The sequence below is a fragment of the Sinocyclocheilus rhinocerous genome, unplaced genomic scaffold (genome assembly GCF_001515625.1).
Source record: "Sinocyclocheilus rhinocerous isolate Xijiao unplaced genomic scaffold, SAMN03320098_v1.1 scaffold887, whole genome shotgun sequence".
Lineage (NCBI taxonomy): Eukaryota > Metazoa > Chordata > Actinopteri > Cypriniformes > Cyprinidae > Sinocyclocheilus > Sinocyclocheilus rhinocerous.
The window spans coordinates 1,105,086-1,118,234 of record NW_015634028.1 but is presented as its reverse complement, the minus strand read 5'-3'; the positions used below and the strand labels follow the sequence as shown (position 1 = coordinate 1,118,234).

Here is a 13,149-nt window from a genome sequence, read left to right as displayed (position 1 = left end):
CTTATAAAGCTCTCCATAACCTTGGTCCTACATATTTATCTGACTTACTTCTGCCTTATGTTCCTGCCCGCTCGTTACGATCTTCTAGTGAGGGATTGTTAGTCACCCCTAAGTTTCGTCTGGTGACTATGGGATCTAGAGCTTTCAGTGTTGTGGCTCCCAGATCGTGGAATGCTCTTCCCCAAAACATCCGTCAAGCATCCTCCCTTCTCTCCTTCAAAAACCTCTTAAAAACACATTTTTTCTCTGAGTATTACTCTTCAGCTCTCAATCTGTAATTTGTAACCTGTTATGGATGTTTATCTACGTTCTCATGTATCTCTAATCTAACTTTGTAAGTGGTCTTTGTATATTACTTTCAGCTCTTGCTATGTGATCTGTCTTCTGGTTTTGATGTTTATCTGTTTCTGTTCCTTAAACCTGACTTGTAAAGTGACCTTGGGTTTTGGAAAGGTGCTATATAAATAAAAAGTATATATATATATATATATGCAGCAACCTATGCAGCCATTAAAATAGTTCAGTTTTGTTTTTAATGGCAAAGTGGTTATATTTATTTTCATTTCTTTATTAAGTTAATTTAGAAAAATGTTTGGAGCATTTTTTGTTTGTTAAATTAAAGTCTTTGTTTTTTAAAGTGACGACCAAGCGGCCAGCAGCCAATAGCGAGTTGACAACATGTTCGATCAATTTAGCCCCTCGGATCAACACTTGACTTGCCTACAATAAATATAAATATAATGTAATGTTTTATACAATAGATATAAAACACTTCAAGAATATCACAATGTTAATTTTAATATTATCATTAGGGCTACACAATCTAAATAAAACAAAACATGCAGGTTGTCTTACCTTACACCTAGGCTATGCATCAAACATCAAGGCTTCAACACAGGGCATGACTATTCTTATTTCCAAGAGTTTCCAACAGTTAGACTAATAAAAAAAGTAAAATCCCAAACGAAAAGTGCGCTTACTGCATGACACGGAGGCAGTATCACGTATAGATAGATCACGGCGTGATCACTGGCATTTTTTCCTGTGCTAACAGTGGAAACAACTTAAAATACGCCATCATTTTTGCTCAGATAAGAGTAACACATCATTCATCACCCTGTAAAAGCTTTTATTTGTGTATACTCACGATATCAACAAAATGTTGTGCTTTTGTAAATTAAAGACAACTAACAGGATGCGCTTTATGCCTCTCGTCTCCGTGAACTGGAGCGCGTCACAAAAAATGAACCGAAACATAGTGTATAGGGTGCTTGCCTAAATGACATGAGAAATATATCTATAGAGATATTGAAATGTCTACTTTAAAACAAACCAATTCAAATCGAAAACAAAAACACTCTCATTATGTAATTATTCATAATGTGAAAATGCTCTCTAAAGGCGCATCCCTGTACTGCAGAGATAGCGAGTCAGCATCGTCAGCTTTATCTTTGGAGCTGACACTGAAAGAGAAAACACTAGTTTATTAATAAATAATTAAAATATCTCCTTACTATTTCTTTTCCCTGACATGTTCATACTCATTACTTTTGTCGGTGCTTTGCAGCAAGCTATATTCATTATGGTACATATTTAAGTAATTAAAATAAATATAAATGTGTGATTAGTTGGCTTAAATTAACAACTAGTCGACTAGAAAAATCTTTAGTCTGGGCAGCCCTAGTTTTAATCCAGTCCTTCTTTCTTCTATAACAATTCCAGCTGCACTGAAGGCACGCTCGCTGCTCCTGCTGCTATAGGTAGAAAGTATGAAGAGTGGACACCTGCACCCCTGCAGGTAAATAATAAAACTTTGTGTTCTGTTAAACGGTCAGACTCACCTCTGAGCGCAGGCAGGAGTGAGTGGTCCTTCTTGTTGTCGCATTTGTTGCACTCACTGAAGTACAGCAGCAGGAAGACGTCCACTAGCACCCAGACCAGAGAGGTGGTCAGCACCACCTTACAGTACACAAAGCGTCTCATGAGCCCCTGCTGGCGTCAGGACCCCACAGATGGACAGATGAGAGGGACACAGGAGATGGGGCAGGGGGCGATGTGACAGGACACACGCTGAGACGTCATCCCACTGAAGGATGACAAGAAAGGCATAAATATTAGTTGGATCCTTCTTTGCAAAACTCAGACCACACAGAGCCAGATACACTATTCATTTAGTCTTTAGAAAAGATTCATACCAAAACATCAAACTGAGTTAAAGACCAAGTCTGATCAGTATAACAGGCAGGTCTGATATAAACCCTGATTCTCTTTTCAGAGTCATTTATCTACTCATTGTAAAAGTCGGATGTTTTAAAACTACTCTCATACAAATAATTTGTGTCTATAGAGTGTGCAAGTATATAAATGCAAGTACTTGTAGCCATGAAAGTTTGAATTCACAGATTGTTGTGTTCAGAATTCAAAAAGCACTGCATGTTTTGCGATTTGCATTCCAATTTCTCTCTGGTGAACTATTACAGGGGTCAAGATTTGGCTGGTTAACCTGCTAAAAATGCTGTAATTACTATGGCCTCTCAAAACTTTGACTTCTGAGGGCCATTACATAATTATAATAATAACAATAATACCTCTGTCTACCTAAGTAATATTGCAATTGGATTTAAAAGTAATTATATCACCCCTTGTACTTAAGTTAGTTACCCCCACAGTAACACTGCCTCTACATTTTTCCAAAAACATAAATATTCATTGCCGTTTCAAGCTTAAAGGACCACTAGAGGCAGTAAAAAAACAACAAACTTTATTCCTTTGCAGATTTGTGCATATTATCACTTTTACCATAGTGCATGATTTGTAAATGAATACATTTTGACATTTGCATCACATATGTAGCTTTTCTGATCTAGTAAACTTGCTCGGTAGCTCACCTGGTACAGCATAAACCTATTAGCGCCACTTACGGGACATTTAATTTCCGAACTGCTGGGATACGTTCAACAACTAGCGGTTTAAAAAGTTGATAGATTTCACATGCTGTTTCAAATAAAACAGAATGCGCTTTTAGCTTCACTGGACATTTCACTTTGAAAGCATTGTGAAATGCGAGCCCGGTCCTATTTTGTGTTTATTTTATTATTAAAGTTTGTTTAAATGTTCGCCGGTTCCCGCCTCCTTCTTCCCGTGACTACAAACAACGTTACAAAATTAAATAGGACTTTCCAATGAAAACAGTAAATTGGTTTGACTTAAAACAGTAAACATCTTTAAACTTTGCTTGGACTCCAAATTAGACTAAATATGGAAGGTTTATCAAAAGTTCATTATATTTGATTATTACCCCAGGTATCTTAGCTGTAAAGTTGCAAACCCTTCATTATAAACAACAGCAATGTAGCATTTAGTTACGCTACACTAACACTACTTAATGGGCGGAAAAAGTTGCTCAACACTAGAAACTAAACTATTTTGAAGACAGCTCAGCTACTATTAAAAATAAATAGTTATTAGTAGTAGTAGTAGTATTTTGTTATTTTACAACTTTGATGTCTCTGCTGCAAGCGAGGGATGTGACACAATAAGCTCACTCCTGTTATACTGTAGGAAGTGCTTCTCTTGTTCTCTCTTCTCTAGGCTCTATCCTGCAGTCTGGAAACAGTACACTCACTCCAGACTGTCTGTCCTTTTCCTCCAGGGAACGCCTGGACAGCACACAGTGAACACAAACTTCAGAATCCATTCTATATATACTCAAAAGCACAAGCTGAGAATGAAAACTGGAAAGAGTAAAATTAAAAGCTATCCAACAAACAAAGACAGGTAGAGAATAGATGGTTTCATAGCACTAAGACATGTTTATGGATATTATTAAAAGAACAGTTCATCTTCAAAATACAGTATGGACAGCATCTGTGATGTGCTGTCGATTACCAGAGAAATTATTTGGATTTGGCCCTCAGTTTTTTTTAAATAAACAACAACCATGTTTGCAGTAATACACTTAATTTAAAGTCTACTGGACAGGAAATTCCAGATGGTTAAAACAGGAATGTGCAGTTTGTTAAAGTGCTTACATAAATTATTTAGTGTTGCAGAAAAGTCCCGTGGCTGTACTTTTGAAACAATGTGTATTTTTACATCTATCCTGTCCAATGACGTTCCCCATAGACTTCCAATTTTAGTCCATTATTGTACACATGACCTTTGCTTGATTGACTGTGGTAATAAAACAGCACGTCTCAAACGCTGTGAACTCTCGTTGAACTAGAAATGTATCTTTAAAAGGTAACACTTGTAGCGTCTGGACCACTCAAACACACAATATATATTTTGTTTTTATATTTAACAAATACTCTGTAACCCCCCTCAGTTAACAAGCCATAATAAAAACGAAAACTCGTGGTATTGATACGCAAAAATGGACTTTGGCGTGCATATGATACGCATGTGTTTGGCGTGCATATAATACGCAGTTTTCACGTGCATATGATACGAAATTTGTTGGCGTGCATATGATACGCAGTTTTTGCGTACATATGATACGCATCTACCCCACAACCCTAAACTTACCCATTGCGTAGCAATACCACGAGTTTTCGTTTTTATTTGGCTTACTATTTATACGCACTTTCATGAGATCGGGTTGGAAATGCGAGAGAAGCGATGTAATATTATAATAACAACAGGCATGTACTTCCAATGAGTCTGAGAATTAACATTCTTAAATATGTTTGACAACACACCATGTCTGCCAGTGTAGCTTCACAAGATACAAACTACCCATCATCTATTGTACCAACAATCTACCCTAGCTAATATGGAGAAAGAAAAAAAAACAGATTCTATAAGAAGATAACAATTGTAAAATTGTACAAATTTGTGACGAGGGGGGCGGGGTCGAGAGCCGTGGGAACGGAGCGAGGCCGGTGGAGTTAATGGATAATGAGCGACACCTGCACCACTCACCGGTCTCGAGTCTCACGGAGGAGCTCCGGAAGGATATAAAGGAGGAGTGACGACAGGGAAAGACGAGAGAGGACCAGGCCTGGATTTTATTTTGTGTTTTGTACAAGCTTTTGTAGAATTGTACAGTAAGGAAGTTATTTCCCTTAACCAGGAAATTAACGTTCTTAGAATTGACAAGACAGTTGACCCTGAGAGGTCAAGTAAATATATACAGCGGATCTAAAATATTCATAATTAATTATAACTAGTTATGATTAATTATTCATATTTCCCATGAGCTGATTCGTTACACACTTTACAATAAGGTTTGATTTGTTAACATTACTAGACGACATTATAACTAATGTTAACATGAACTAACAATACTTCTAAAGCATTTAAATCTTAGTTAATGTTAATTTCAACATTTAGCAATACATTATTAAAATCTGTCTGTTATTGTTATTTAAGGGACCTGAGCTAACATGAACTAACAATGCAATGTTAGCTGATTAACAGTTGCATTTTTATTAACTAACATTAACAAATATGATTAAATACTGTATCAGATTAATTGCTTGTTGTTAGTTATCGCTAACTAATGGGTCCTTAAAGTGTTAATCTTTAAAAAATACAACTATAAAGACTTTATCATGAGTTATGTAAGAAATTCCCTGACAATATAAAACCCAACATGGCAATAAAATGGGCCTAACTAGTCATGAAAAGAATCAGTCATCTGACTCATATAATTGAATCAAAATGCTCACAGCACAAGCAAACAGGCTGTAATCTCAGATTTGATCACAGATGTTGTTGAGCATCTGCTCGACACCAGAATGAACTTCCCTCAGGAATAGCTGAGTTAACAGGCCTCACCAAACCATTGAAAAGCTCCAGTCGTGATGAATATCACTGTCCTTGGCTTGTTCAAGCACTGTTCAAGATCTGTACAAATTATATATTTTTAGTAACCAATCTGTCAAGCATGTATTTGTTAACAATCCTTGAGAATATTTTAATTAGAATTTAGGGACATTTTTACAGGTTTATAACGCAGATAATGAAAAGCCACACGGACGGCCAAAGTATACTTTGGGCTTTACTATTGCTCATCTTTAGGTTTATAGATCTCAACAAACAAATTTTGACACATAACTCATCCAGCACCGTTTGTGTTACATGCATGAATGATACCTCAAATCGTGTGGTTTGATGTGGAATGTATGGGAAAAAATTTAAATATAGGTAAAATACCTGTGTAAAATCAATAGAGAAAATTCCTTCATATGAACACAGTACATTTGGGCCAAACTTTTCTTATAGTGTTAGAAAACAATCACAACTAAATGTTTTCACCTGGGAAAAATCCTATAGATTTGAACCCGAGTCATCAAATTCAAAAATTTTACAAATTACTTTCACTGTTGTTTTGAGTATCAAATATCAAAGAGCATCTGGGTCAAAGGACAATGCTAATTTGGTGGATGCAGTATTTCCAGGAAGGTATTCATACTACAAACCAACATACCCACACTACTGTTCTACAATTTAGGGTCAGTAAGATGTTTGAATGTTTTTGAAAGAATTCTCTTATGCTCAACAAGGCTACATTGATCTGATTAAAAAATATAGTAAAAATGAAAAATGTCTCAAGGTACTTGTGAAAGCAGAAAATGTTGACCTGGGCCAGTAAGCAACTGCTTACCATTGCCCTAGCAACCAACCAGAACACCTTAGCAACTTATCAACACCTCTCAAAAACAACTCAGAACACATTCACATCTACATAGTTACCGGGCGCATCAATTTAAGCAAAGCAATGCAATGCAAAGTCTTAGGGCTGTATGGATACATCAGTGTGAACATTTCAAATCTATTTGTCCTGTTGTCGGATGTAGCAGTGTAGACGGATGTAGTCCTTCAGAAATAGAATGGGTCTGCGTCTGTTTTATTTCGGGACTCCAGTATAGACAACTTCATTTATTATGATGAGTTTACTTTCTAAGCAACGTCATGCTCTTATCCAGTGTAGACTTGGTAAAAGGTAATCACATTTTCTTTGACAAGTTAAAAAATTAATAAAAGAATAAGTGTGAAATTGAATTCGCTGAAATATTCCAGGCTCCTTCGCTTTTAAATGTCCGTATTGTTTGATTTCTTTTACAGATTCAATTAGCCAGCAGACTGGTGTAAAGTCTTAAAACTCAGCCCTTCAGACTGGGGAGTACAGTTACGTCTAAGCTATTATTATTAGTAGTCTCCTGAAACTCAAAGCCCAAGGAAAGCATTGATTGGGTCTTAATTAAGAGGCTTTCACTAAACATTGGGCCTTTGCAAAGTCTTTTAGTCGAGTTTACTAATAACAAAGAGACCATTTTAGCTATGCAGAATTTTAAGACATTGTCGCAATGTCAAATGTCAAATAAGCAGAACTCACATAGAACAAGTTGCCTTAATTATGCAATTGAATAAATGTTCACATGCAGACATAAGATCAGTGAGATCATTAGCTTATATTTGCTGACATTTTCCAAAGTCAGTTTTTGTTATCGAACATTTAAACTGCCAAACAAGACAAAGAAGTGTTTTATGACACAAATACCCTAATATCTACAGTCTATATATCTGACAGAGCGAGCATGTTTTAGAAACTTTTATTCTCGCTGTAGTATTGTTGTTGCCGCCGCCGCCATGCCGTGTAGACGCTGTGTTTCGTTGTGGAAGCGAAACTACTTTGTTTGGCCTTCCAAAAGAGGACGATATCGCTTCGTCATGCCTGGAGCTGATCCGTGCTGGTCGCTGAGGAAATACATCAACTTCGCGCTGTGGATCGCCGGATCGGCTTTCACCGTGGACGAAACCCGGGGTCGTCACATGTGGTTGCCACAAGCTCGCTGGATGCTCCTTCGTCGAATCCGCCGGCCGCGCCGTTTTCAAGCTCACCGGCCTCCGCTCACTCAAGGCGTCACTCGTGTGACGCTGTGTTTCATTGTGAAAGCGAAACTACTTTGTTTGGTCTTCCAAAAGAGGACACGACTAGAAATCAGTGGTTAAGTTGTATTTACAACACTGTTCCAGAACAGTTCAACCCAAATATTCAGATGTGTGCAGCACATTTTATGGAGGACTGTTTCCTGATCCTGGTAGAGTAGACTACAATGCCGGCTGTTCTGACTCACAGACTGTAAGTACGTTTTTTATATTTAAAGAATTTGCCACTGATGATTCAAACGCGAGATTTGAACAGTGTAGAGTACCGCTTGTTGTTTGTCATTTCTCCGATCACAAATGCAGACATGGTTTTATGTTACACGCCGGCCGGACAGGGCATCACAGTATGTTAAGGGGCGTAACATTTCCGTCACATGCTTGAGGTATTCGGCCAATCACAACGCACTGGATAGCTGGCCAATCAGAGCACACCTCGCTTTTCAGACTGATGAGCTTTGTAAAAATCGATGCGTTTCAGAAAGGCGGGGCATAAGAGGAGAAACAATAATGTACAGGATGTGGAAAATAACGTGTTTTTTTAACCTTAAACCGCATAAACACATTTCATTAAACCAAATACACAAAATAATGTTATTTTTAGCAACATCATATGACCCCTTTAAGAAACACACTAAACCTCAAGCATGGCCTTTTAATTGTGCTTTATTTATTTTTACAAAGTGCTCAGTTCCACTAAAATCACTTCAGGAAGTTTCAGTGGCAGAACATGTGCTTGACTTCCGGAATCAGCTGCTTTCACATCAGGTTAAAGACGAACAAGATTTTTTCTTAAGGCATTTTTTTTTTCACGCAAAATTTTATTTGTTTATTTTTATCTGAATAAATGATAGCTAGGGAAATTATACAAATTATATGTTCTGAACATACATTCAAATAAATAAATAAATAAAAATAACAATCTAATTGACTAAAAATCATCCAACCACATACAGCAAAATGTGCAAGCAATAAATGAAAATGAAACAAGGTCTTACACGGAATGTCATAAAAGTCACAAACTGACATAAAGCTGGATTTTTAACAATATTTTCTAGTTACAATGAAACAAAAAAAGAATGCTCCGGTTATATTATATCTTAAAAAAAAAAAATCCATGCTTAACAAAGCAACATAAAATGATTGTTGCTGGTTGCTTTGTTAAGCATGAATTTTCACAATGTTCAAAAAGGTTTTCAAAGAGAAAGGAAAAAATGAAATCGCATCATATGACCCCTTTAACTAAGAACGGCATCTTTTGTCAGCTTAATAAATCCAGGCAAATTGGGACACTTTTTTGACACTGAGATGACTGAGACCCAATTGTTCTGAATTAACCCCTATTTCTAGCATAGCGATACCGCTGTACTTTGTCACGAGCTAAACATCAACACTCATCACTGCTCAGTCATTTAAAAACAAAACACGAAATTGGTTAAAATGTCAATTATGCCACGGTGGTATGTACAGGTAAATGTGGATTTGTAAATTGTACAAGCCCCAGAAGCGCAAGTTTAAATGTTAATCCATAATAAATAAATAAATAGGCTAAATAAATTAATAACCTGCATTAGGTGTTTGTTTGTTTTTTTGTAGCTTGGATGTCTTTGGTTTTGGATCGTGCAGGACAGATGCTGACATGTGCGCTTATTACTTAAGGAAGCGATTCACATTTAAGGCAATGACACTTCTGTACTTACTGAATGAAGACTGAATGACACCTTGAGCCCCTGATGACCAGCCAACAACGTGTTGCGTCTATTTCCTCTTATTTATAATTCCAATGCGATTTCATGCGTATCTCTCTTGTTACGAGTGTGAACACCGAACAACGACATAGTCCCGGTTAAATATGAATAAATGAATAAAAATAACAGGCCGGATTTATTTAGCCCAAAAAATCTCGAGCTGTCCCTTTCAGCAGTGTCTCTGTGACCAATGATGCCGCATGCATTATGCCCTCTGCATCACTGGCCAGATGTCATCCCTGGAATCAGACACGAAAGCTGGAGCTGTGTGTCGTATGCCAGGTCTCGGGTTATGACTGCATCTGAATAAACATTTGTCTCCTCTCACAAATGGTTTCATGTGATGTCGGTATCGTTCCGTTTGGGCTATTTTGGATTTAGGATGACTGGAGACAAGAGGCGTGTCCATTTGAAGACACCAATGCGCAAGTGCGCTGAGGACATCTGGTACATGTAGGCTATTTCTTATGACCGCTCTCTCGCTGAGGAAAAAGACAATCATTGTACTTCTGATGCATGGCGTTATTATTACCAATCATTAAGAAGAAGAAGAAGTCATTAAGATTCTGGATAATGTTATATTTTTCTGCTACAAAAATCCATGGTTTCCTTCAATGATTAAATGTTACAAAAATATATATATATGGGTGCTCTTTTTGTATTCAGTTAGAACCTGCATTACTTAATCCATAAAATCCATTACCATTTATTATTTACAAAACTAATTCGTATTATATATATTAATTGATTGCATCACCTGTTTTTACATCCTTTTTACTTGAGGACATGCTAAAATGTGTTAACAGCATATTTTGATCAAATATCGTTTATTTCTTAGCCTACTAATTATGACAGTAATTATATTTAATTTTATACATAACTGGTAAGACATAATTGATAATTGGAATTCGCCATATATGGTGCGCATTTGTTCTCCAGAGTAAAATGTAGAGGTCCAGCAGCGACACCTGCTGTATGCAAGAGAAATGAAACGCTGTTATATTAAAAATAACCAACTTAACCTGTTCTGACTGTTCCGCATTTTCTATTTTCTATAGTGTTTGGTCGGAACCACAGGAAGAAGAAGAAGAAAAAAAAAACAGGTTTCAGTGATTTCCAAAGCTTCACATGTTTATTGCAGCTCAGTTGCATTTACACTGCAGTTGCATAAATAATGTTATGAGATTAATGGTTTAAATATAAAATTCTGAGCAAATATTGATTTACCTGCAAAGTACCTTTAAAACTGCCTGCAAATGTACCTAAGAAAAAAGTGTGGCCATACCAAATATTGATTTGAATTAGGTAATATAACTTAATTGATCAAATGTATATATGACATTATTTAAAAAAACAAAACAAACATCCTTACTTTATAACATTTTACAAATGCATAAAACATTTTTCTTTTTTTTTTCTTTTTTTACAGTGCAGTAGTTTTGCATGGAGATTTATCCAATGGTCCAATGGCTTCTAAACATTTAGTCTGTCTCAGTTGCTTCTGTCTCTTCATGTAATCCCAGATTGACTCAGTGACTTGATGGTGTGTGGGTCATGCCATCTGTTGCAGGACTCATGCAAACATCTCACTGGATTGTTACAGTATTTGCAAAGGAATGTTCGGAAATATACAATTGTGACAGAAATTATATGATTGTTGGGATAATAAAAATCTGCAATGTCACCTTTTCCTTTTCACTTAATCATTTGTGAGAAAAAAAAATAATATATATATATATATATATACTGTATATATATGTACAAACATCAGTAGATTTGTTTCATTCAAAGAGACAATAAAACACAATGTGTTTTCCAGTGACCCTCACCAGCCTCAGTGCTTTCTGATGATCCTCACCAGTCCCAATGTCTTCTTGTGACCATCATCATCCTCACTGTCTTTTCATGAACCACATCAGCCCTAGTGTCTTCCAGTGACCCGCATGGTGACCGTGATTTCCCCAAGTACAACATGTTCCTGGATCAGCATCCTTGTTGATCCTGGAACAGCATTCCAATTAACCAATCAGAATTGAATAAAATAATGAAATATAGACCAAATTTAAAAGACAAGTTGACCAAAAGACAGAAACGACATTAATTACTGCATCCATTGTGTGGTTATTTTGCTATCTATTATTTTATTTTTCCTCAAATATAATCTTAAAGAGTTTTCAGTGAGTTAAAGATGTTTCACTGTATGACTCCTGAGTCCTGACTACTGTCTGTCCACCTGAAGCATTTGCCTGATGAATACTCAAACACAGCACTGTCATATATCCTATATTTCAAGGTCACTGCTTAGTCCTATTTGAAGTTATCCTAACATGAGTAGAAGGGCAGTTTTTTAAGCATATTTCATAAATTAATTGTATTCTAAAGCATGAGATATTTGAAAAAGAACTCTGATCAAAATTAGAGAATTATATCACATAATTATATGACAAACCTATTTAACTGGCAGCATTCCTCTAATTTTCACTGAGATTTCAAGATGGTGGGCCGCTCTAAGGTGACTGAAACCCTGCGACAGCAGGTTGTCCAAATGAAGGCTAAAAGGATGACACTTTCAGCCACTGCAAGAAAACCTCATTCTAAATCTGTGATTGATAGAATATCACAGCTTTACAATGCAACTAATTCATTCAAGTCCCCAAAAAAAGACTGGTCATCCATGTAAGACAAATGCATGGGAAGACAGGATAATGCGGAGACTCTCCATGGGGAATCGGTTCAACACTGCAGCTGGAATTGCTTGCCAGTTCAGTTCTGAACGGGGTAAGGATCTGTCTCGGCACATTTAAGAGAAGTGAGACTGAAAGCGCACTCTGCCTGTAAAAAGGATGTAGCCCACGCACTGTTGATTCAAGTGCGTGGATTAGAGAGCTGCTCTCCCGCGAGACCCGACGCAACAGAGTTTGGCGCGGGACAAGACTTGATAGGCGAGTGAGAGACACTCGGGTGTGTGCGGGATACGGGAGAATAAAATGATTCACGAGACTCCCGCAAAATAGAAATATCTAAAAATATAAAATATCTAAAACAAATAAATTGTTATTCATCTATTGCACAAAAGCAACATGAACTAATATAAAATATAAACGATTAACAGGTGCAAGTTTATACAGAGTTTCTATTTAGGCTGTAACACGTGTTTGCAGCGTTGAGTGCTGAAATTTGCGTGCTCACGAATCCTCTCATTATAACACTCGAATTGTAGACATTATGAATGATTCATTATGCTTATATTTATTGTGTTAGAACAGATTTGTGAGATTGCGATGAACTGAGATGTCTTTTAGAGATTATAACTGCAGCGCTCTTTGCTGGTATTCTGCCATACCAAACCATGCCACGCAGCAGCCGCTTCCTTTAGTTAAAAAGAACTGTTCTGTGAATGTTGATGCTTTAATAACAAATATTTATCGGGAGCGTGTATGCTGGGATTTCATGAATTTCATGGAGAAAAAAATAACGTAACTAGTAATGTAACTAATTACTAATTACT

The 13,149-nt window shown here is 36.7% G+C and overlaps 1 protein-coding gene across 1 annotated transcript in view; it reads right to left on the bottom strand.

The window, feature by feature from the left end:
* galnt13 (polypeptide N-acetylgalactosaminyltransferase 13) overlaps positions 1-10,017 on the bottom strand; it is a 77,277-nt gene extending 67,260 nt beyond the window's left edge. Inside the window, exons 1-2 of the mRNA XM_016559121.1 lie at positions 9,594-10,017; positions 1,842-2,086 (exon numbers count right to left, since the gene is read on the bottom strand). Of these exons, the coding sequence (XP_016414607.1) occupies positions 1,842-1,983 (142 nt within the window). The 5' untranslated portion in view covers positions 1,984-2,086; positions 9,594-10,017. The remainder of the gene's footprint in view (positions 1-1,841; positions 2,087-9,593) is intronic.
* Between the last annotated feature and the right edge of the window lie 3,132 nt (positions 10,018-13,149).